General features: G+C 35.7%; 9 protein-coding genes, 2 non-coding genes and 1 pseudogene across 11 annotated transcripts; 6 read left to right on the top strand and 6 right to left on the bottom strand.

Moving 5' to 3' along the window:
- Positions 1 to 264: 264 nt before the first annotated feature.
- Positions 265 to 759, bottom strand: LOC17882174 (auxin-responsive protein SAUR24). Its single transcript, XM_006289936.2, has one exon. The coding sequence runs from the start codon at positions 666 to 668 to the stop codon at positions 396 to 398; it is 273 nt and encodes a 90-aa protein (XP_006289998.1). The 5' UTR covers positions 669 to 759; the 3' UTR covers positions 265 to 395.
- A 929-nt stretch (positions 760 to 1,688) lies between these two features.
- On the top strand, positions 1,689 to 10,309 carry LOC111830034 (auxin-responsive protein SAUR24-like). The gene is made up of 2 exons (XM_023780439.1): positions 1,689 to 1,999; positions 10,166 to 10,309. Exons 1-2 carry the CDS (start codon positions 1,837 to 1,839, stop codon positions 10,186 to 10,188), a joined length of 186 nt encoding a protein of 61 aa, XP_023636207.1. The 5' UTR covers positions 1,689 to 1,836; the 3' UTR covers positions 10,189 to 10,309.
- TRNAW-CCA lies at positions 2,249 to 2,320 on the top strand. The gene has a single exon. It is a non-coding gene; the product is annotated as a tRNA-Trp (tRNA).
- Positions 5,933 to 6,355, bottom strand: LOC17882825 (auxin-responsive protein SAUR24). Its single transcript, XM_006289855.2, has one exon. The coding sequence runs from the start codon at positions 6,304 to 6,306 to the stop codon at positions 6,043 to 6,045; it is 264 nt and encodes an 87-aa protein (XP_006289917.1). The 5' UTR covers positions 6,307 to 6,355; the 3' UTR covers positions 5,933 to 6,042.
- Positions 7,055 to 7,484, top strand: LOC17884241 (auxin-responsive protein SAUR24). Its single transcript, XM_006286612.2, has one exon. It carries the CDS (start codon positions 7,134 to 7,136, stop codon positions 7,395 to 7,397), a length of 264 nt encoding a protein of 87 aa, XP_006286674.1. The 5' UTR covers positions 7,055 to 7,133; the 3' UTR covers positions 7,398 to 7,484.
- LOC111830049 (NAC transcription factor 29) lies at positions 7,722 to 8,055 on the bottom strand. The gene is given in 2 exon segments (XM_023780636.1): positions 7,722 to 7,894; positions 7,950 to 8,055. Coding segments are annotated over 2 exon segments (279 nt in total).
- Positions 8,665 to 9,130, bottom strand: LOC17882436 (auxin-responsive protein SAUR24). The gene has a single exon (XM_006286586.2). It carries the CDS (start codon positions 9,037 to 9,039, stop codon positions 8,767 to 8,769), a length of 273 nt encoding a protein of 90 aa, XP_006286648.1. The 5' UTR covers positions 9,040 to 9,130; the 3' UTR covers positions 8,665 to 8,766.
- LOC17882253 lies at positions 9,774 to 10,237 on the top strand (annotated as a pseudogene).
- An 85-nt stretch (positions 10,310 to 10,394) lies between the features above and the next one.
- TRNAW-CCA lies at positions 10,395 to 10,466 on the top strand. Its single transcript has one exon. It is a non-coding gene; the product is annotated as a tRNA-Trp (tRNA).
- An 807-nt stretch (positions 10,467 to 11,273) lies between these two features.
- LOC17884127 (B3 domain-containing protein At5g18000) lies at positions 11,274 to 13,065 on the top strand. The gene is made up of 4 exons (XM_006288971.2): positions 11,274 to 11,468; positions 11,817 to 12,111; positions 12,210 to 12,505; positions 12,578 to 13,065. Exons 1-4 carry the CDS (start codon positions 11,331 to 11,333, stop codon positions 12,812 to 12,814), a joined length of 966 nt encoding a protein of 321 aa, XP_006289033.2. The 5' UTR covers positions 11,274 to 11,330; the 3' UTR covers positions 12,815 to 13,065.
- On the bottom strand, positions 12,991 to 15,739 carry LOC17884601 (anthranilate phosphoribosyltransferase, chloroplastic). Its single transcript, XM_006287701.2, has 9 exons — positions 15,465 to 15,739; positions 15,224 to 15,326; positions 14,707 to 14,850; positions 14,444 to 14,605; positions 14,053 to 14,325; positions 13,872 to 13,962; positions 13,731 to 13,790; positions 13,496 to 13,614; positions 12,991 to 13,386 (listed from the first exon to the last, which is right to left on the bottom strand). The coding sequence occupies exons 1-9, from the start codon at positions 15,680 to 15,682 to the stop codon at positions 13,231 to 13,233; spliced, it is 1,326 nt and encodes a 441-aa protein (XP_006287763.1). The 5' UTR covers positions 15,683 to 15,739; the 3' UTR covers positions 12,991 to 13,230.
- Positions 15,740 to 16,195: 456 nt separating this feature from the next.
- LOC17881316 (protein QUIRKY) lies at positions 16,196 to 19,809 on the bottom strand. Its single transcript, XM_006286293.2, has one exon. The coding sequence runs from the start codon at positions 19,545 to 19,547 to the stop codon at positions 16,380 to 16,382; it is 3,168 nt and encodes a 1,055-aa protein (XP_006286355.1). The 5' UTR covers positions 19,548 to 19,809; the 3' UTR covers positions 16,196 to 16,379.
- Between the last annotated feature and the right edge of the window lie 4,069 nt (positions 19,810 to 23,878).

The following is a 23,878-nucleotide window of genomic DNA, read 5'->3' as shown; positions in this document are numbered from 1 at the left end:
ATATATATATATATGAATAAAGCTTGTATCCAGAGAGGAAACTGACAGATGCTTTGTACGTCATAAAATTTGTTAAAGAGAGGCAGAGCTAACAGTAGAAGAGAGAAACAGAGCAAAAAAACTGTTCAATTTATCTAAATATCATTTATTTCCTTGTTAGATGAAATAGTACTTCAAAGGATAAGGAATTGGTCCAGTGGATAAGATTATTCACAGTCTCAGTTGGTAATCGAATCCAAAATGTATTAACATGAATCGTGTCTATTGAATAAAAATGGCATTCATTCTCTAAACTTTTAGAACAACTCTTTCAAGAAGAAAGAGCAAAAATGCTCAGCTTTTTACAATAAATAAGCCTATTTCTAAACTATGAAGAACAAAATGTTGGATCATCATCATTGGAGCCGAGAAGTCACATTGATGAATGTATCTTCAGGACACGGAATCGTTAAGCCACCCATCGGATGATCGAATCCAAACTCTTCCTCTGATTTACTGAGAAGAGCTTGGAATGAAGGCTGGTTCAAGTATGAGACTGGAACCAAATATCTCTTCTTTTGGCTCTCTCCTACGTACACTGCAAGAAACCCTTTTGGTGCCGCCGAGGCTGCTGCGGTGGAGCGGCCTAGAATCTTCTTTGCTCCCAATAGACTTCTCACAAAAGCCATTTCTGTTTTTTTGTATGCAAGGTTTTGAATTTGAATTCTTTTGAAGCTTATTAAGATGGATGAAAAAACTTTTAGTTATTTGATATATTGCTTGTTGTTGGTTGATGATAGAAATGATAGGTGAAGTGTGTATATATAGAAAAGATCAATGAAGGAGTTGAACCCTCTCTGAGTAAACCATTCAAACTTGTGGTATTGAAGCGTGTGGGACTGACTAGACACTAGAACAAAGCTCACATGAGTCTGTCTTTACAATTTGGAAAAGATGCATTAATGACAATTTGTCTTGATGAGATAATTAATTGAATTTGTAACAAGAAACTAAAAACAAATTCCATAAGAAATTCACAAGGGACTGTTTTCTCAATGTTTTTTAAGGTAGGACATGCTATTGTCAATAATAAGGCCCATCAAGTTTCTCTTCTCCATGTTCTGTGATCATCCTATTCTCTCATCTCATCTCTGAGGTGTATTTTTAATAAGAGCTTAAAGTAGGGACTTGAAGTAGCCCAACAACTGAACAACAAGTCTTCTTCAAGGTTTAAGTTGTTCTTTTTTTTTATATCCACAAATAGGACCATACATGACATTTATAGGTAAAAAAAGATTGAATTCCTTATTTCTTCACTGCATTTATTATACAGACAGAGACTTGTTGTTCTGTTGTTGAGAAACTTCAGGTCCCCACTTTTAGCTGTTGTGATTACCATTTAGACCACAGAGAGTAGAGAATAGGATGATCACAGAACATGGAGAAGAGAAGCTTTGCTGGTCATTAATATTGACAATAGCAGCATGTCTTATCTGAAAAAAAAAACATTGAGAAAACAGTCCCTTGTGAATTGCATATGGATTTTGTTTCTAGCTTATTGTCCTACACTAATTAATTATCTCATCAAGACAAATTTTATCAATGCATCTTTTTCAAATGGTAGAGACAGAACCATGTTCTCTATTCTAGTCTGTCCATCCTTCAAGACCACAAGTTTCTAGGATTTTTCAGAGAGGGTTCAACTCCTTCGTTGATCTTTCTATATATACGCACTTAACTCATTCTTTCTTTCCATCATCAACCAACAACAAGCAAATCCAATAACTTGAATCTTCTCATACATCTTCAGAAGCTTCAAAAGAATTCAAACTTTTCAGACACTAAAAGAGAAAAGAAATGGCTTTCGTGAGAAGTCTACTGGGTGCGAAGAAGATTCTAAGCCGCTCAACCGGAGCAGCCTCGGCGGCACCAAAAGGGTTTCTTGCGGTGTACGTAGGAGAGAGCCAGAAGAAGAGATATTTGGTGCCAATCTCATACTTAAACCATCTTACTTTAGAAAATAGACTTATTCATTGTAAATAGCTGAGCATTTTTGCTCTTTCTTCTAATTGAAAGAGTCGTTGTTCCAAAAGTTTAGAGAATGAAAGCCATTTTAATGCAACAGACAAGATTCATATCAATAATTCAATACAATTTTTTTGGATCGATCATTGAAACACAAAGACAGCACCAAAACAATTGAAAGAAATATTATCATTAGAGTTCTCACCCAACATTAGATAAAAATAAGTTGAATTATTATCAATCCGGATCCGTGGCGCAATGGTAGCGCGTCTGACTCCAGATCAGAAGGTTGCGTGTTCGATTCACGTCGGGTTCAAATCCCCGAAACTGTAAATTCCGGAATCACCTTTTTAATTTACGGCCTATTTCCTTTTTGTACCCTTCCGCTTTTGCTGCGTTTCATCCCGGCTCCAGGCTGCTCTCTGGTTCGGTAATCTAATTTTTCTTAACCGAAAGTTTTTGTTTTAAAATCTTAAGTCTAAACCAGTTCACACATAACATGTAGTGTTTTGCATGTTTTATTGTTGATAATGCTACCAACTTAAACTCTAAAAATCATTCTCAATCATGAGAATATTGTTAAAGCTATTCGTAGGTGAATTTGCTAAATAATTTCATAAACAGTTTCCAAAGCTTTCAAATTCAGTCTCATGTGAAAGAGTGGAGTCAAATAATTTCATAGAAACAATTAATGAATGGCATGAATTGCAATATATAATATCTGGAGAAGATAGTAAGAAATGCATGATATTCATCATTATGTGATTTTAAGCTTCTTTGATATCTTCTTAAGTGTTTTCTTGTCATGATTCCTTAATTTGAATCCATCTCAATGTGGATAGTACTGCAGACTATTTGCAAATATATAAGTCCCTTAATTTGTATACACACTCATTTATCACGTTAGCATCTGGATGACATAACCACACGTAAAACACTCTTCTTATAATGTGTCTCATTCTTACATACCAAGATTTAAAAATATTCCAGAGAGGTTTTTAAATTCACTCAGGGATGCCAAAAGGGTTTCTTGCAGCGTACGACACCCTTAAAACAACGATGGAAATTGTTTTCCCCTCTTTTATTATTGATATATTTGCTCTAAGATTAGATGTCAGAAGATGAAGACAAAAATTGATTTGTAAAGTGAGCTTATTTATTATGAAGGGATCATGTTGATACATTTTGGATTATATTATTGAAAATTAATTTAAATATAAATTGCTTTTTATTTTTGATATAGTTCTCTAATAAGATGTGAGAAATTGAAGAAAAAAATGGTTATAAAGTGAGTGTCTTTCTTCTGACACGTTTTAAAAGGACACGTTTCAACTTTTTTTATTATAAGACCAACTTCAATGGTAAATCTTTTAACAAGTATGCTGGTAATATTCTAATGGGCTTGTTAAAAATCTGTACCTCAATAAACTAAAAACAAAAAGTAAAGATGTAATAATGTAAAAATTAGTTCTCTCACTTCCAGTCACCTAAAATGACATTTCTGTCCTTCACTTGGTTTAGCCAAAACAAACAAAAAAGTGTAGGATACGTAAAGTACAAAAAGTACAAAAATTGAAACTAAAAACTTATGTAAAATTTATCCTCCCAATAGTAAAGTTTTTAATAAGTTACTAAACACTAAATTTTCAATAATCAGAAAATTTGTTTCTTTTTATCTTTTTTTTCCTCCATTCAATCATAAGTGAACACATGTATCTAAGAAACAATTTCAAAAATTCTTAGCAAGAATTATTTCTTAGCTTATTACCTGTTTTTGATTTATTTTTTCTCTTTTTAATTCTTTGAAATTTGCTAAAAAAAACTTGCATTGAAGTTGGTCTAAAGTACAAAGGGGTAGTAAAGTTGTAAGAACGAATTAGGGTTTTAAACAATTAGGGTTGATCAAAACAACAAAAAAATTGGGGTTTTAGCTTTAAACAACTAGGCAGAGAGCGACCATGGATGAGCAAAAGGAAAACAGGGGAATGATCCAGAGAGCAACAGATGATAATGATGGAGATGAGGATAGATGTCGACAAGACTCGCTTCCTCTTGATCTAGCCATGGATTTACTCTCAAGACTCCCCGCCAAGTCGATTGCGAGATTTCTCTGCGTGTCAAAACACTGGTCTTCCTTCACCACCGTTCCAAGTTTTACCAAATCGTTTGCGACACGTTGCTCTGCTCAGCCACCGAGTCTTCTGGTCACCTTCTCAAAAAATCTAAAACGATTCGTTTTTTCGTTTCCTCAAGACCAGAATCTTGACGGGTCTTATCCTCCAGTCTACAGTTATCAGATGACAGACACAGACTCTTGGTGCTGGAATCATTCCCAATCCATCCACGGCTTGGTTCTATTACAAGGATCCGTGATTTGGAACCCAACCATGAGACGCTTTTCAACCTTGCCTACCCCCACGACAAATAAGACAGTGTCTTATTTAGGATACGATCCATTGGAGGATAAACACAAAGTACTGTGCCTATCTAAGGACGAGTCCAAACAACCTCGGGTTCTTACATTGGGAGCTCAAGAATCATGGAGGATAATATCCAAAGATTTTCCTTTACACTATCCTTACAGAGATTGTCATGGGCAATGCATTAATGGAATTCTCTATTATGAAGCATGTTTTCGTATTGGTGATGGTGGTGAACGACGTATCATGAGCTTTGATGTTAGAACTGAAAAGTTCGATTCGATAGAACTCCCAGAGTTTTATCTTGGTTCGTATCCTCATATGATACTTTATAAGGGAAGGTTATCCATAGTTGAGATTAGAAGTTTACCTAGTATTGATATTTGGATTTTGAAAGATGGAGATAGTAGCCACAAATATTGGAAGCAGAAACGCTTTAATTTACCTCTCTCTGAGATAGACCCAATAAAGAGCAAAATCCTAACATTCAATGGTGTTAGTGATACTACCGGTGAGCTTATCTTTACACTATGGAGATTTTCTGATTCGTTTTGGGTCCTATATTTCATTATGAGGAGTGAGAGTATTAGAGAAGCGTTCTTTGAAGGAGTTTTTGGTGATGACTTTAGATGCTGTTATGGACTTGATAGCTACGGTATACACAGCATAGATGTTATCCCAAATCATTACGAGAGTCTCGTGTCTTTGTAATTGTAACTCAGCGCCTTCGTCTCTCAATGCCTAGCTCTTCAATGTTGTCCTTGTTTCCCCTTTCAATGACACTTTTTAATTTATATGATTCTCTTATAGTCTTTGATTTTTCTTCTCATCTTTATTTGATTTTTCTTTGATTAATTGGTACATGTGCCTCTACATTGTTGCATTTACATATATATGCTAGCGAAAATCGAAAACAAAAGCCTATATGTGTCTTCCCCATATAAATGTACATAGACAGGCTTGTGTTAGAAGTCGACCAGAAGATTGTCAAACCACTCGGTCGCAACTTCGGCTAGAACAAGAGAAAGGCCAAAAGCGTTTCATGCAGTGTACGTAACTTCAAAACATGGCAAGATGAATTACTAATTTATTATTTTCTTCTTGTCTTTCTTCTTGATACAATATAGCTCTACTCCTTTAATGTATATTATTACATCTTTGCATTTCTAGTGATCCTTGATTTGGTGTGCCTCTGCATACTAATGCATACATATATTTAAAGATGCTAGAGACTATAATAAATCTCTTAGACATAATGACATGTATTTGTGATATGGAGAAGGGAATATAAACATGAAAAACTAAAGGATTGTACGTTAGAGAAAGAGAAGCATGTAGCTAGTAATCTAAATTTGATGATCTTTACTCTGTAAAGCTTTTGCAATGTAACTAACCTTACCCGAAAATCAGTTATAACTATTAGGTAGCAAACTGTCAAGTCTCTCTACACATTTTAATTGAGTTAAGACAAAAAAAAAAAAGTGAATTCACATTTGAGTTTTGTAACCTCTTTTTTGTCACAAATAAAAGAGGGAATAAGCTGGTCTATTTACATTGAATATTTTTATACATCTATCTCTAACTAATTAATGTCAGCTTTTTCTTCTTTTAAACATCATCATTGGAGCAGGGATGTTACGGTGACGAAGGTATCTTCAGGACAAGGAATCGTTAAGCCACCCATCGGATGATCATATCCAAATTCTTCTTCAGATTTACTGAGAAGAGCTTGAAAAGAAGGCTGGTTCAAGTATGAGATTGGCACCACAAATCTCTTCTTCTGGCTCTCTCCTACGTACACCGCAAGAAACCCTTTTGGTGCTGCTGAGGTAGAGCGGCTTAGAATCTTTTTTGCACCCAATAGACTTCTCACGAACGCCATTTTTTTTTTTTGTCAGAAAAGTTTTCTGAGGTATGAAAAGAGATTCAAGTTGTTGGAATGCTTGTTGTTGGTTGATGATAGAAATAATGAGTTAGATGTGTATATATATAGAAAAATCAACGAAGGAGTTGAAACCTTTCTGAAAAATCCTTGAAACCTGTGGTCTTCAAGCGTCAGACAGACTAGAACAGAGAACATGGTTCTGTTTTTTTAGGTATGAAAGATGACAAGTTGACAAGCAACTAGCGCTAGTACACATTATATTCACTTCACAGGTGATTTGTTTTCTCCATTTCTGTATAAAAAAGGAAGTGAAGCAATGAGATAACCAGTGACATATACTTATTGTTGTGTTGTTGAACAACATCAGGTCCCAACTTTTAACTTCTTATTAAATCCATTTCGACCAGAGACTAGAGTGCTATAGGACAAAGAACCAACCACCTAACTTGCTTCTCATTGTTCTTTAAAATATAGGGCACGTCATATCTCAGTCCTCAGCAACATTGAGAAAACAAGCCCTTGTGAATTGCATATGGAGATTATCAAAGTAGACAAATTGCATTAATGCATCTTTTCCAGATAAAGATTGTAAAGACAGAACCATGTGAAACTCTGTTCTAGTCTGTCCCACATTTGTAAACCACAAGTTTCAATGACTTTTCAGGGAGTTTTCAACTCATTTCATTGATCTTTCTATATATACCCACATGAACCTTTCATTCTATCATCAACCAACAACAAGCAATCCAATAACTTGAAATCTTTTCATACATCTTCAGAAGCTTCAAAAAGAATTCAAAGTTTTTCATACAAAAATAACAGAAATGGCTTTTGTGAGAAGTCTATTGGGAGCAAAGAAGATTCTAAGCCGCTCCACCGCAGCGGCACCAAAAGGGTTTCTTGCGGTGTACGTAGGAGAAAGCCAGAAGAAGAGATTTGTGGTGCCAATCTCATACTTGAACCAGCCTTCATTCCAAGCTCTTCTTAGTAAATCCGAGGAAGAGTTTGGGTTCGATCATCCAATGGGCGGTTTAACGATTCCTTGTCCTGAAGATACCTTCATCACTGTGACCTCTCGGCTCCAATGATAATTATTATCCAACATTTGTATCTTCCTAGTTAGATATAGACTTGTTCCTTGTAAATAGAGGATTTTATTTTTCTTTTTTCTCTTTCTTATTGAAAGAGTTGTTCTAAAAGTTTTGAAAGTGAATGCCATTTTTTAATTCAACAACACGATCATGGTTCATGTTAATACATTTTATATGAGACAATGTCTTTTCCTCAAAACAAAAAAAAATGTTTATGAAAACTCCTCTTATAAACTTCAATGTTCCATATGACTTGAAATAAACAAGAAAACATATGATACTCTTCTTACATGAAAATTTGTTCATAAATAAATAAGACGACTACGAAAGAATTGAAGTTAATGTGTAGACTTGATCCTCTGTCACGGAGTAGTACCAGTCGTTAGGTTCGAACAAGTCTGTCTCGGTATGAGTCAACCGCCACGGCTCATTGGCATAGATATCAGTCTTGTCTTCTAACTCTAATCATTTATTTGATGTTTTGGCAATTTTAGCTCGAGATATCAGCGGATGAGTTCTTGGTCCTTAGGATAAAATCCTAAACCCAACCTTAGGACGGAGATAATATATAGTAGATGAGTTCTTGGTACCTAGGATGAAACCTAAACCCAACCTCCTATTGCTTTTTCTCGTTGTACTTTTCAACCATCGTCATCTTCTGCTCTTCTTCTATGAGACACATAAAACGCAAATATATTAGGCCAAAAGTTCAATGATAAATGTTATAGCAATAAACAAACGAATAATCTTTAGAGAAAAACTGAAAAAAAAACTTAAATGGGTTAAAAAGATAAGAGATATAAGAAGAATAAACAAAAGACTTGCAACCCTAACCTGAAACTTGAAGCTATAGACAAATACAACAAAGTGGGTGATGCTCGTCCTGTTTATATACTTTTGTATTGTGCATGAGGATTACAAAGGAATCATATACTCGCGCGTGTAATAAAATCTTTGGTAAAATAAAAGTATAAAACCGAGTAATTAGATTTAGATAAGTAAGAGAGAGCAATAAATAATAGAGAGCAATATCACATTTTTTCCTTATAAAATGCAAGATTATTATTTTACTTATTTAATAATGGAGACCGGATTATCAATACGGTAACTAATAGTCATAGACTTTGTCTTAACCAGTAACCATTGATTAAAAGGTTCTTCAAATGTTGTGATCTTTAGTGTTTAAAGTCCGTTTCAAAATGTATTGAAATGATTGTGTCTGTAAATTGGAATCCAATCTGTAAACTTTTTATAAACAACAACTCTTTCAAGAAGAAAGAGTAAAAACAAAAAACAAAATCTGTATACAATGAACAATTCTATTTTCTAACTCTGAAGAACAAAATGTTGGATCATCATCAATTCATCATTGGAGCCGAGAAGTCACATTGATGAATGTATCTTCAGGACAAGGGATCGTTAAGCCACCCATCGGATGATCGAACCCAAACTCTTCTTCGGATTTACTGAGAAGGGCTTGAAAAGAAGGCTGGTTCAAGTATGAGACTGGCACTAAATATCTCTTCTTCTGGCTCTCTCCTACGTACACTGCAAGAAACCCTTTTGGCGCCGCCGAGGCTGCTGCTGTGGAGCGGCCTAGAATCCTCTTTGCACCCAGTAGACTTCTCACGAAAGCCATTTATGAAATTATTTCTTTGTATGAAAATTTGAATTCTTTTTCAAGCTAAATCTGAATTGCTTGTAAAAGATGTTTCAAATTATATGATATATTGCTTGTTGTTTGGTTGATGGTAACAAGAATGGGTTATGTATGTATATATAGAAAGATTAATAATAGAGTTGAAACTTCCCTGAAAAAATCCTTGAAACTTATGGTGGTTGAAGCGTGGGACAAATTAGAGCAAGAGTTCACATGGTTCTGTCTCTACCATTTGGAAAAGATGCATTAATGCAACTTGTCTTGATGAGATAATTAACTTAGTGTGGGACAATAAACTAGAAACAAACTCCATATATGCAATCCACAAGGGCTTGTTTGCTCAATGTTTTTGTTTTTTAGATAGAACATGCAATTGTCAATAACAACCAACAAGTGTCTATTCTCCATGTTCTGTGATGATTATCCAATTAACTCTAATCTCTGTGGTCTACATGGGTGGATTTAATAAGAAATTATAGTGGGAACCTGATGTTGCTCAACAACAGAACAACACGTCTTCTCTCATCAAGACAAATTTCATCAATGCATCTTTTCCAATGGGAGAGACAGAGCCATGTTCTCTGTTCTAGTCTGTCCAACGCTTCAAGACCACAAGTTTCTAGGATTTTTCAGGGAGGTTTCAAGTCCTTCGTCGATCTTTCTATATATACACACATAACCACATTCTTTCCATCATCAACCAGCAACAAGCAAATCCAATAACTTGAAATCTTTTCATCCATCTTCATAGGTTTTAGAAAGAAATTCAAACTTTCAGACAAAGGAAACAGAAATGGCTTTGTTGAGAAGCATATTGGGAGCAAAGAAGATTCTAAGCAGCTCCCGCGCAGCAGCCTCGGCGGCACCAAAAGGGTTCCTTGCGGTGTACGTGGAGAAAGTTTGAAGAAGAGATATGTCGTGCCGGTCTCATACTTAAACCAGCCTTCATTCCAAGCTCTTCTCAGTAAATCCGAAGAAGAGTTTGGATTCGATCATCCGATGGGCGGTTTAACGATTCCATGTCCTGAAGATACATTCATCAATGTGACTTCTCGGCTCCAATGATAACCGATCCAACATTTTTTTGTTATTCCTAGTTTAGAAAATAGACTTATTCATTGTAAATAGCTGAGCATTTTTGCTCTTTCTTCTAATTGAAAGAGTCGTTGTTCCAAAAGTTTAGAGAGTGAATGCCATTTTAATGCAACAGACAAGATTCATATCAATACAATTTTATTGGATCGATCATTGAAACACAAAGACAACCAATGGAAGAACTATTTTAAATATAAGTTTTGTGATCATATAAAATTAATTGGAGTAATTAGCAATCCGGATCCGTGGCGCAATGGTAGCGCGTCTGACTCCAGATCAGAAGGTTGCGTGTTCGATTCACGTCGGGTTCAATCCCCCGAACTAATTACTTCCGGAATTAATTATTTTTTTTTTCGCATTTTGCTGCGTTTCAACCCGGTTTAGTATTATTATTACCCTTAACCGAGTATTTCATATTCGGTTTGATATTCTTATTCTGCTTTCTTACCCATAAAAAAATATTATTTTGCTCCAAATGTTTCAGTGGCTGGCCCTTACGTATAGTGGTGGCACATGTAAGTGAAGTCGGCAGTGACATTTCGATTACAGTTTTCAAAATATTGTTTTCAAAACATATGTAACTATGTTGAAAGTTATATTAGGGGTATGGTATGTACTGGACAAAAGTCTATAGACTACTAGGACTAGGGAGCTTGTAATATTTTTGGTAATGATGTTTTATAAATTAACCAATAATTTTCTGCGAATGTTTAATAAGCTAATCGTTATGCAACAACAACAAAAATAATAATAATAAATAAATAAAGAAATAAAGAAATATGACGCTATCTTTTTTTTCAGAATTCAGCTACTAAAAATAGGAATTTTGCTCTGCTTTTTACGTGTCTACGAAGTCACTAGCTTACACCTGTTTATGTGTATAATTATTACGAGATTAATAATTTTTTACAAAGCAAACAAAAATTTGTTTGGATGATATGGGCATGTGAATCTATTTCAACTAGCCACATGTAAAATTAATTTTGACGTTAAATGCATAAAAATAGAACACTTTGAATTTTGGGAGCTTTACCTTCTACACTCATGGATGTTTTTAGAAATTAAAGTTATAATAGAGCTCTCCGTTTCCACCATTCTTTCCTCCCATAAGCCATAACCACAGAGAGAGAAAAGAGAAGAAACGTGTGAGTGAGATAGAAAAAGTTGAAAAGAGGATGAAGAGTGAGAGGTTGAATAAAGGAGAGAAACCAGAGATGGTGAGTAACAGAGCTTTTGGTCAGCTCATGGAAGAAGGATACAATCCTGCATTTTTCAAGATTCTTCGAAGAGAAGACTCTTCCTCTGAAATCATGGTAAGTCTCTTTGTTTTCTCTAAAGACCGAATCTTTTGGTTGGTTCTTTAGTATGTCTCTTTGTGTGGTCTCATGAACTTTAGATCTGTTAGTTCTTGCTGAGGGTTTTGCTCTTAAACTAAGTTCACTGTTTTTATTTTCCGGTTTCTTGTTGGGTTTTGTGTGTGAAATGATGGGATTAGACCAAATGGAAGTAACCAGTGAAAAAGCTTGACACTTTTTGATTGTACATCAGTAAACTATATTCACTGTATCAATCACTGGAACTAAAGAATGTGGCTTCATTTTATCATTTCTTGATGTGACCCCCTTTTGATTTCTCTTGATTTTGTTGTTGTCTCTTTGAAGAGAATGATTCCTCATCACCTGATAAGAAGCATTTCAGACAAGTCTTCGTCGTTCAAGATGGTCTTAAAAGTGCCATGGGGAAACTCATGGTCAGTCAAAATCTCCAAGAACCCTGTTTTTTACTACATGGAAGATCGCGGATGGAACCAGTTTGTGAATGACAACGGTCTGGGTGAAAATGAGTATCTTACCTTCACTCATGAGGCAAATATGTGCTTTAACGTAAGCATCTTCGAGGCAAATGGTACGGAGATGCTTAGACCAAGAAAATCTTCACCTGTTGCTTCTAGTTCCGGTAAGTGTTCATCTATGTGATTGCTTTTGGATGTATTTATAAAGAAGGAGAAGAAGACAGTCGTTAATTACTTTTGTGGTTGATTTTGATGAGTACAGGTGGGAACAAGAGAGAAGAGAGGAGGAGCATCTACATAGATGTGAAGAAGGAAGAAGGGACAGAGTCTTGTTCTGAATCGAGGTATCCTGATCTCAAAACAGCTGAGTCTACAAGTGGGAGATCGAAGCAGAAACAGAAGTTTAACTTGAGACAAAAGGAAGCTGAGGAAACCAAAAAATCTAAGAAGAGTAAGAACAGGAAGGTGAATACTGTTTGCAATGACTTTGAAGCCGGCACCTCATCTCTTGTTCCAGAATTCAAGCTCACCATAAAGAAATCACACCTCCTGTTCTTGGTAAGACAAGACCAGTAATTAGCAAATTATTTATACAAATGTGAATTAATATAATACAAATCTGTGATTTAGGGGATCCCGAAGAAGTTTGTGGACATGCATATGCCAAATGAGGCAAAGATGTTTAAGATTCGTCATCCGAGAGGAAAGAAATCATGGGAGGTTTCGTATGTGGTCACTGATGTGCAGTCAAGATTCTCTGCTGGATGGAGTCGTTTGGCCAAAGAATTAGGCTTAGAGGTCGGAGATGTTTGCACATTCAAGCTCATTAAACCAACTGAGATGCATGTCAAAGTTTCCAAAGAATAGAATCCATGATGACTGATGATGATGATGTGTGAGGTGTGTAGTTGGGGAATGAGTGAAGAACTTGTGTTTGGAGCAACATTATGGTCTGTCGTTTAATGTCAAGACTGATTTTAATTGTGTTCTATCTACTTGCTGCTTAGGTGTGATTTTGTATTCATTGATGAATCTGGACTCAGTTTGACTAAACAGATTCATACATTTTATTGAAGATTATTGTTGTAATGTTTACATGAAGAATGCGTATCTATCTCTCTCTGGTCTCTTCTCTTTATTGCATGACAAAGAAAACTAAATATACGAATGATTCCAGCATCTCTTCCTTTGGCACATTGCCTTGATCTTCATCTGCAAGTGCAAAGGTGATCCGTTGGATACAAATAATACAATACTGGAACACATTGCATAAGCCTCTCCGGTCACTGAGACTTTTTAGCCAAGTTCGAGATGTTTATCCATGAATCAAGCGTCTTGATAGCCTTCCCAGACAATTGTACTTCACGTGCCAAGGTTACTCCTTCAGCTAGTGTTTGAACTCGGTTGCTAACGAGAAGAGCTGCAGCTGCGTTTAGGATCTGGAACACGATTTTGAAAAAGGATGAACAAATTGCAGAAGTTCACAAAAAAAAAACAGGAAAGTTTTCAGAGAGAAAGAGAACGTTGAATCTCCAAAACAAAATATACCAATGAATCGGCAATTGCTCCACATTCCCCTGAAAGCACACGTCTTAACACATCCGCGTTATAGTCTGGACCTCCACCTCGCAAATCCTCAAGTGTACAACGAGGAATACCAAACTCCACTGTCAAAAGATATAAGCTCTAATATAAATAACTCTCCCATGTTACCAAGTTGCCTCTGAAATATTCATTCTAGAGAGGGGAAGAAAAAGTAGACAGTTGAATGAGAAATCTTTACATGGATCGAATGAGAATTCTTCGATCTTTTCCGGGGTTACATCATAAACTAACCCTCCTCCTGTTTTTTTTGTTAAGTAATGATTAGTTAGTCATCATAGGATAATAAAAAGCCAACAATTTTGGGAAGAGATAATCTTACCTAACGGACTCATTTCGTCTAGACCGTATGAGTGAACCACCAGTGCTCTTTTCATTCCAAATCGTTGCAGCGCCTTTGCCATCTTAACAACCTATGAAACCACACAAGCAACAGTAATTATATTTTTAATTGTCTCCTTTTTATTGATGAACTATCTAATTTCACCAGTAAGTAAATGTACCAAATTTTTGTGGTATACACCAACGACAGCATAAGACACTCTAGCAGGGTTAAGCATAGGTCCCAATATGTTAAAAACAGTTTTTATTTTAAGCTTTTTCCGGACAGGACCAACAATCTTCATAGCTGGATGATACATAGGTGACATCATAAAACCGATCCCCGATTCTTCAACACATCTTTTAATGCCCTCTGGTCCCAAGTCCAGCTCCACTCCTAGTGTCTCTAGTACATCCGCACTTCCACATGCAGAAGAACTTGAACGGTTCCCTTGCTGCAAAATAAATATCCATAAGTACATGACCAAAAAGCGGATGAGCACATATAGCGTTAAAGCAATTTTCGCATGCTAAATCAATCATTTCTGTTAAAGAATTTCTCACTCGTTATACCTTTGCTACTTTTGCACCACAAGCTGCAGCAAGTATTGAAGATCCAGTTGATATATTGACTGTGTTTGCTCCATCACCACCTGTTCCAACTATGTCTACAGCATCAACTAATCCTTCCACTTTCCTGGCATGCTTCATCATTGCCCTAGCCAACCCCACAACCTACCAAACACCGGATTATATATAGGTAGATGTTAACTAAGTGAAATGCTATAATATAGGATTGTGTATTATATGCCTAGATTGACTTAATTGATTCTTACTTCTTCGTATGTCTCTCCTTTAGCTCTCAGGAGAACTAGAAAGGCACTAATCAGGACCTCGTTTGCCTCGTTCAGCAAAAACTCAAGAGATGATTCAGCCTCAGATTCAGATAGATCAACCCGATCAATCAAAGTTTCAATCAACTGAGAAACAATCATAGAACAGAGCAAACACATTATGAAAACATAGTATAATATCATAATCTAAATCTCTGTTTTCAAAGCGGTTTGAAGCTCAATAAAACTACAATCTTTAAAACCTATAAAGTAATACACTTTATACTCAAGTCATAACACCCATCAAGCCATTAAAAAAATGAAATTTAAAAACACACAAACAGGACCAAACATGTTTAGTCAGCATGAAGCAAATAACTCAATTCAACTCAGAAAACAGATACAGACATTAACTAGTAGAATTAACAAGACCTTGAATTGTTCATAAATCAAGAAGACTCGGACACATTTGACAGATCCTCAAACTGAAATTTGAAAATTGAAATGAAAAAAAAATCACCTGGTTGAAAGATTTAATGGAAGAAGGGCTAGCATTTTCACAAGCAGTTGGCAGAGCTTCAGGTGCACTGAAACCACCAGGATTCTGAGAGCAAGCGAAAGAGCTGCAGCAATTCGAGGGATCAATATCACAATTAGATTCCTAGATTCAAATCAAAATGACCAAAAACAATTCAAAGGATGTGTTTTACTCTATACTAAGCAGACACCTAAACCGGAAAAAAAAAACATCGAGACTTTACCTGCGACTAAAGAAAGATTGGGCATCCCCACGAATTGGGGACACAGCTCTGATCGACGAGAATCGTCGGCGACTCAATGCCGAATATATTCTAGCTCCGGTCAGGTTGGTTCTTCGGCAACTGCTGGTCACATCATCTACGGCGTTGAACGAAGTTAAAATCCCTGAATGCTTAACGCCGGATATTATGGAGGTCGTAGCCGCCACAGCAGTAACCATCTCTCGATTGCTTAACAAAGAAAAATGTAGAGAAAAAATGAAACGAGGAAGAGATATAACTACAGTAGATGATCTTTCCTCTAGTGCCTTTAAACTAAAACCTTAATTAATTTTTTTAAACTGTTGGATTAATAGAAAAGGTTTTCCAGTTAGTATTTTAATAACTTTTATATGTTTTTGCTTCACTTTTTTAATCTTACAAACGACATTTAGATTGTTCGTAAATTTTGACTAAGTCCTCAGTCAAAGCAGCATAGTTATCTTCTCAATTTGAAATAGATATCTTCTAAATTTATAAATGCTGCTTTGACTAAGGACTTTGAAGTTTCCAAATGGTGGTTGGTTGGTAGATGTCAAAGGTTAAGCAGTGGATAGCTTGCCTTTTTTAAGTCACCAACAACGATTCCCGTATGTACTTATTTCCGCACATTTTACCACTGCTGCATAAGAAAAGTAGGTTCACAGTACCTAATTATTTCTTCTTCGTTTCATTAGGCAATAGGCATGGTCAAATACATAAGCATCTATCTATAATCGGAAAAAAATCACATAAATTTCCAATTTAGCGGGCTACCTATTATAACACCCATTGAGGCCCAATATAAGTTTAATCGACCCAAAATATATATACATCATCTTCAAACAAAACAACAATAATATCGGATTTTGGAAGCACTCAGCTGCAATGCTACAGATATCACATGAGCCGATCAGATAACGAAGGTAGTCGCCGGAAGAAGTTTAACACCGGAGATGGTTTCCGATCACGGAAAATAGGATGTCGGAAGTAATAAAACCCTGACGCCATCGCCACCATCTTCGTCGGCACAAGATACAACACCAACGCCACAAGTAAACATAGTCCCACGAATATACCCGTCGCTCGTGGATCCCTCCACGTCACCAAAGCTTGCATCTTCTCCCCTTGCGCAGCCACTTCACCTAGAATCGTCTGCACTCTTACTCCCACCCCTCGCAGCTTATCGTACCTGGATCTAACCATTTCCGGCGGGCGGTTACTCGGGACGACGTCGAACTCCTCGTCGAGCTCTTCTCTATCTGCTGCATCAGCCAATGAGAGTCTTGGATCAAAATGCGGTAGAGCAGCACGTGACCTGAACCTGTAATTCCACGCGCCAATCATGAACAAGTAAAACGCTAATGTCGGAACGATGAGATCGGGAAACCAAATCAGCATCACGACAAGAGCGTGTACTAGGAGAGTCGATGTCGGATTCTTCCAGAAACGCGTGTCATCAACCCAACGCACCACGTCGACCATTCCTGCAACTACATTCACTATCCGGAGCCAGTTCGCTCTGACTTTACGCATACTGAAAGTATGAGAATCGGCGTCAAGCATGTACCGTACGATCTCCGGCCTCAAAGGCGGCTCAGATCGGGATAAATGTACGGCCAAGATCTTCACGGCTATGTTCCTCAACATCTCTTCTTGAAACAAACTCAACGGTTTAATGTGGTGCATCAAAGGCAACAATGGTTGGGTATACACGTGTAAGAAATCCAACGGTGGAGCTGACCTCACGAATCGAACGGCCAATTCTATCTCTCCCAGTTTTTTAACGCCGCCGTTAACTAACATCAGAAGCGGATACGTATTCCTATACGCTTTACCAGTCTCTAGCGTTGATATACGTATACGAACTTTCCCGAACCGTAGATCTTGACGCGTGGCTTCTTTCCCACCGTCGATTTCGAATACTCCCCAGCTATCAAAGACTCCAATGGTCAAAACCGTACACGGATCGTATACCTTCCACGTGTACTGTTCGTTCCATTTCGGATCTAAAGAATCCGATACGGTTCGGGTACGGACCCATTTAGTACCGTATTTCGCCACCGTGTACGCGTCCGTTGATCCTTTCCCGTTCACCGTCTTCATCGGCAACAGATTCTTGCAACCGATTATACCGAGCTCGACGATTCCCACCGCCGGTTTCCATAGCTGCCTCGCTGTAGGTCGGTAATCGCTGCACACGTGCGCCGCCTCGTCCATCACGTGATAACCTCCGTCGAAACAGAGCCTCAGGTGTACTCTAGATCTGTTTCCTCTCTTCTCGTCGTTTGGATCTTCGAAACCGAACCATCTCGAAGCAACCAAACGATCGTCGACGCGTCTCTCGATTGCGGTGAGCGCCACGCGAGCCATTCCTACAGTGACTGGTCCTTTCGACGTTCGATACTCCAATGTGAAAACAAGCTGATCGGAGAAAGGCTCGGCGGCTACGAAGAGTAGATCTTCGTTCCATGACGGAGCTCCGTTACGAGTAACGGCGGATTTGGTTTTTTGCACTTGGAAGCCTAACTGAGCTTTTAACTGAAACGAGGCCTCCTTAAACGCAGTTAACTGAGGCGGTAACAAGTCTTGCGCCTCAATCACGGTGGCGCGTAGATACCACAGCTTTGACGACATGTAGACTTTAGCTCGTGCAGTTACGTTTCCAGCTGTATCAGTCTTCCACGCGTCGGGGAATGATTCGTCTGCTTGAGTTCCTGTCCACGTGGCAAGCATTAGATCACTATGGTAAGCTCCACCTCCTTCGAGACGGTACCATTGCGGCGCTAATGGACTATCCGGCGGGTCTCGAAGCGGAATCTCCGATACGTCAAAGCAAATTCCACCGAGGAATTGGCTAGTTTCGATTCCCGTCGACGAATCCCACACAGAGATTTCCAGAATTGGAGAAGAAGATAAATCCGGCGAGTCACGGAGGAAGGCGAAGGTTTGATCCCATTCGAAGCAAGAGGTTTTTCTGGCGGGTTTTGATTGGATCATTGTGCCGGAGAGTGAGATTTTAGTAACTGGACTCCCTGAGGTTGGTAAAGAACGAGCTTTTACGACGCGGACGAAGACGTAATGCATTTTCTCAACCAAATCAAACGTTGATCGTTCGATGGTAGAGACGTCGGAGATCTCTGATGCGTAGCTTGCAGTTTCCGATACGTTTCTCCGAAGTGGTTGAGGTCCGGTTTTGGTTTCTGGTATGGAACCGGAGATTGATCTCGAAATGGTAACTTCTGGTAACGGTGATCGCGGCGCCGAAGCCCAGCTCATCGAATCATCTGACTCTAGCACAATATCTTCGCCGTTTGGTTGATTCTTCGGTGGTTCTTCCGCTGGTTTCGCCTCCGGTTCCTTCTTATCTGCTTCCGGTGGCTGTTCTGGTTCCGTCGCTGCTGGATCCTCCCCACTAGCCGTAGCATTTTCCTGTAACGCCGGTGAGGTCTCTTCGTTTGTCTTAGGATCCTCGGCTGGCGGATTCTCAGGCGGCGGAGGTTGTGGTGGTTCAGCCGTTTCTTTCACTTCAGTAGGACTGTCATTAGTCTCTGGTTTTGGCTGAGATTCGTCTGGACCTTCCGCCTTCACCTCCTCTGCCTTTTCCTCCACCACAGTCTCAAGAGGAGCTACCGGCGGATTCAGATCAGGAGGCTTTTCATCGGCGTAGTAAACCCTTAGACCAATCTCACCTTGAACAAGATTAAACAAACTCTTCTTCTCCAAAGGAAAGTATATCAAAGCTTCTTCTCCTTTGCCAACAAACTGATCCGACCCGAGTCGGATCCTACCGAGAAAATTGTTTCTTCGGGTAGGTCCAAAGTTCTTATCATGGTACATGTCAAGCTCAAGAGCATCGGTAAAGAGCTGATGAGAAGGTCGCTTTGCGAGGCTAAACTCGAGCGTCTCATTCCAAACAGGGTTTAAGTCACGGACTATGGTTCGTGTTCGTCGTCTTTGGCCGTAATAGTCGACGACAACGTAAGGGCTTGACGTCCCGTGGCCATCCTTTGGTGTAAGGTCCTTTGCATCTACTACTTCTACTACCAGCTTCCGATTTGTTGCCATTTTTCTTGTCTTATTGAAACCGTTGTTTCAATGCATGCATGGGATTGAGCTGAAGTTGCGTGAAGATTTAGGCTTTGTGGAAAGAGAGGGAGAGGAGAGAGTGAGAGACAGAAGAGATTTGATTCGCAGGATTAGTGGCTTATGTTAAGAAAAGAGTGGGAAAGAATCAAAAGCGATGAGTCAAAAAGGTATGGAGAATTTAATTATTTTAGGTGTATCTGTATAGGAATGAGCCTGTGTTTGTGTTTATATATGTATAAAGTAAATATGATGAACTGTAGTGTTATTGACATATTCAAATTCAGTAATTCACTGAAGATACTTTTAACAAGGCAAGAAAAATATGACAGATGTCGAAGATGTTGCATGCATATTCACCAAAACTGTGCAATCGAATCAGTGTGTAAAGGATATGTGAATTTTAATTTTTATTGTATCGAATGTAAAAGAATTTGGTTTCGACCACATATATTTTGAGTTAAGCCATACAAATTTCTTCTGTTTTTTTATATGTCGGATACTTAACTTGATATAGAAGCAACTCCTGTCAATTCACACTTTGTTTTCTATTTCTTTTGTAGGTTTCTCTTTTGCTTTCCCTTTTCTCGATTTGAAAATACATTCATATGTTTCTCTTTCCGGATATAGATTACGTAATTCTTTTACTTTCGGCTTTTGTTTTTCTAAGTTGCTTTTGACTAATTGAAGATTCTTCTTTAATAGCTTTAATACTTAGTCTTGATAAGGAGATAGACGATGGTGGATGACACTCAATGCCACCAAGGAGATGTCAGATTTTAAGCAAATTGCTTTTGTTCTTTCTTCAAAAAGTGTGATTGGTCTCTTTGTCTCTCTTTTTTCTCGAATGTCACCGACCTTAAGCTTAAATAGCTCCTCTCAATCAACCTCATATTCCAATGTAGGACAAAATATATTAACTTTGACTCAATTGTCTATTTAACAGTATAAAAAATACATTAGTATGATAACAGTGGGGAAATAGCGGAATTATAAATTTGTTTAATCGTTTCTGATTTCTCCAACATCGAGTTTGGTCATTCCTATTAAGATTTAAGAATATGGTTTTTGTATACTGTTGATGAGTTTGTCTACTAATAACATCATTCAAAAGTTTTTAGACTTTGGTTGTTCTGGATATTGTTAATGAGTTTGTCTACCATTAATATCACTAGATTTTGTACCTGCACGTTGCACAAAATTTTAATTTTAAGGCTTTTCTGTCAATATAAATCTTTGAGCATAATTATAATTATTCAAATTTTAAAAGTTAAATTTATATAATCAAACATTAAACTTATTGTCTTAAGTAATATACGACATATATATTGTTGATGATATTCTTGACATATAAAGGAGTTGATATATCTTACGTGGTAACAAATATCACTTGAGAAATTTCTGAGAAGAATAAACGGCATCGACGACCAGCTCATGTTCCTTTATCATTAAGAGAGTTTTTTTTCTTATTCATATTCCATGAAGACAATTCTTTACAAAAATTCACGTTAATTATCGACAAGTATTGGCTTAATTGTAGATATTATTTATGATTAAATGTTGATACGAATATAACATTGTTCTATATAAAATACGAATATTAAGAGCCTCACAAACATTATTTAGTATAAAGATACATATATATTATGTCAAAAGAATAGGTTTAGCGAGCTTCTTGTATCCATCGAAGAAAGTGCAGTGTGGTATTAGAGAATTCTCTCGGCCAAGTCATGAATGTGCCTATCTTATCTCATTTTCGCTATATAACTAACTGTTAAGCCCAACTTTGAATCAAATAATGTATATCTTGAATTTTTCAAAACCTTATTCGTTTCACACAAATGAATGAAATCTTAAATATTTTAAATTTAGTCATATAAATTATTTTTTCAGGTCATTTATTGTCAATCGCTTTTAACTACCAATTATTTTTGTCATCTTCTAGGATGCACTTGTTGCCTATCAATTACTAGTTTTTTTTCACCTTCTACTGACTTTCATATATATATTTTGAAGTGTAAATTGATTTTCTAGACATATCATAACTATTTCCTACGTAATAATAATCCATATTTGGGTCAAAAAACTTGATTCAAATGATGAGATGTTAAACTTGTTTTTCTTTTTGATTATGTTATAAAATTATAGTTTTACTTGAGAATAAATAGGCTTTCTTTTTGAGATTTGCTAAACCAAATTACATGTCACTTTTTTAATGACTTACTTATGATTTTCAATATATTTTATTGTAAAACTTATGTATAATGTGATCATTATTTATTTATTAATTATTTTATAAGATAGATGATAATGTTTTAACATATTTAATAAGTTTTTAATATAACTAGGTAATGTCCCGCGCATATGCGCGGGTTGTTATATATTTATTTAATTATTTTAATTTATCTATTACTTATAAAAGTAGATTAAATAAATTTTAATGCTTATGAAATTTTTACATGTTATTTATTTAAATCATACAATAGAAGCATACATCCATATCTTTTGAATTTATTCGTTGATTAATTGTTCAATTAATCAATTTTGATAGTAATTTTTTTAAGTACTTTTAAGTATTTTTGATAAAACAATAATATTGTTAATGATAAAAATAGGAATGATATTGGGAGAATTTAAAAAATACCCCTTTAAAAATACCACTTTTTAAATTTACCCCCTTTTCAAACTTTATCAAAACAACCACTAAAAATGCTGAAATTTATCCAAATATGTGTGTAAACTTATAAATATACACAAAAATTACCTTTATTTGTGTATAAAATTTTATTTATTTCAATGTCTTACAAATTGGTTTGAATATAACAAAAAATATTTTGTTAAAATAATTACATACTTTGAAAATAAAATAAATATACATGAATATGTGAGAAAGAAAAAACATATTCTTTTAAGGGCAGTATCTAGAAGTTCATTTCATAATTGCGTTGACAACTTTGTTTTTTAAATAAAGCAAAAGAAGGGGCACGTTAAGAATAAAAAATGTTCATTCATAAATATTGAATTCTTTTGACTCTCTAAGATCATCATTATTAAAATGCAGCGATACCAACAGAAAAATATCATTTGAAGGATAAAGATAAAATTGTAAGAAAGTTTTCTCAGTCTCACAAATCTAATATATCATAATATAGAAAAGGTAAAGAAAATAAATTTGTAAATTAAAATATATATATATACAATTAGAAGATTATAATCAATTTTCTACTCGAAAAATTTATTATAATCAATTTTCTACAATAGTTTATTTAGCTTTATTTTTTTATGGTGCGATGGTCAGAAATCAATATTTTTGAATCCCATCGATAAAGTAATTTCCTTATAGCCATAAAATATTATTATACATATGTATTATACATTTAATATTATAAAAAACAATGGAAAAATGAAGAAGTACATAAAATAAAGAAGAAATATAATTGAAAACAAAAGTTTTAACCAAATATATAATCAAGCTCTTATAATGATATTTTAATTGAGCTTTCAACCCATGCAAGAACATTAAAAATTAAACAAAGAAAATATTGAGAATATCAGATATGGTGGAGGAGGATGTAAAAATGAGAATCTATAGGATAAAATATGATGTAAGTTATAATTTTAAAATAATTAATTCAGAGGAGTTATAATTATATTTTATAGTGTGTTAATTGAAGTTAAATGGAGTAAACAAATAGTCAATTGAGAGGTTATATAATTTAAGTTACAATTTAATAGTAAAGTGTGGATTTCAAGTATGAATTAAAATATATGACTAAATGTGTTAGATATTTGGTTTAATTAAAAATAAATATTATAATTAAAAAATAAATGCTAAATGGACCAATAAGGAGAGAGTGAAACCTTAAAAATTTCCAAGAAATAATTTTATTTTTAATCTCTTTTTATATTCCTCTTAATTTAAGTTATATTTCTAGATTTAATTATATTTTTCATCCTTGTATTATATATAATAGATAGAAAATGGAATATCAAATTGTTTTTTAGATAGTAAATCAAGTATAAAAATCAAAGTTAAAACAAACTATAATGTTCTTTGTATTATTAAATGTTGAATCACAAACTAAATATAAGGATCATTATTCTTAAAAGAATTTCTTACAAATTGGTTTGATAATTATATAACAAAAAGTTTATTTTGTTAAAAAATTACATACTTTTGAAAATAAATTAAATATACATGAATATGTGAGAAAGAAACAAACATCCAAAGTAAAAGAATGAAGATGGTTTTTTTAGCTTGATTTTCTTATAACCATAAAATATTATTATACATATGTATTACATTTAAAAAT

This window comes from Capsella rubella, unplaced genomic scaffold (genome assembly GCF_000375325.1).
Source record: "Capsella rubella cultivar Monte Gargano unplaced genomic scaffold, Caprub1_0 scaffold_6, whole genome shotgun sequence".
Taxonomy (NCBI): Eukaryota; Viridiplantae; Streptophyta; class Magnoliopsida; order Brassicales; family Brassicaceae; genus Capsella; species Capsella rubella.
Note: the sequence above shows the minus strand (reverse complement) of the source record. Positions and strands in the feature narration are given on the sequence as shown.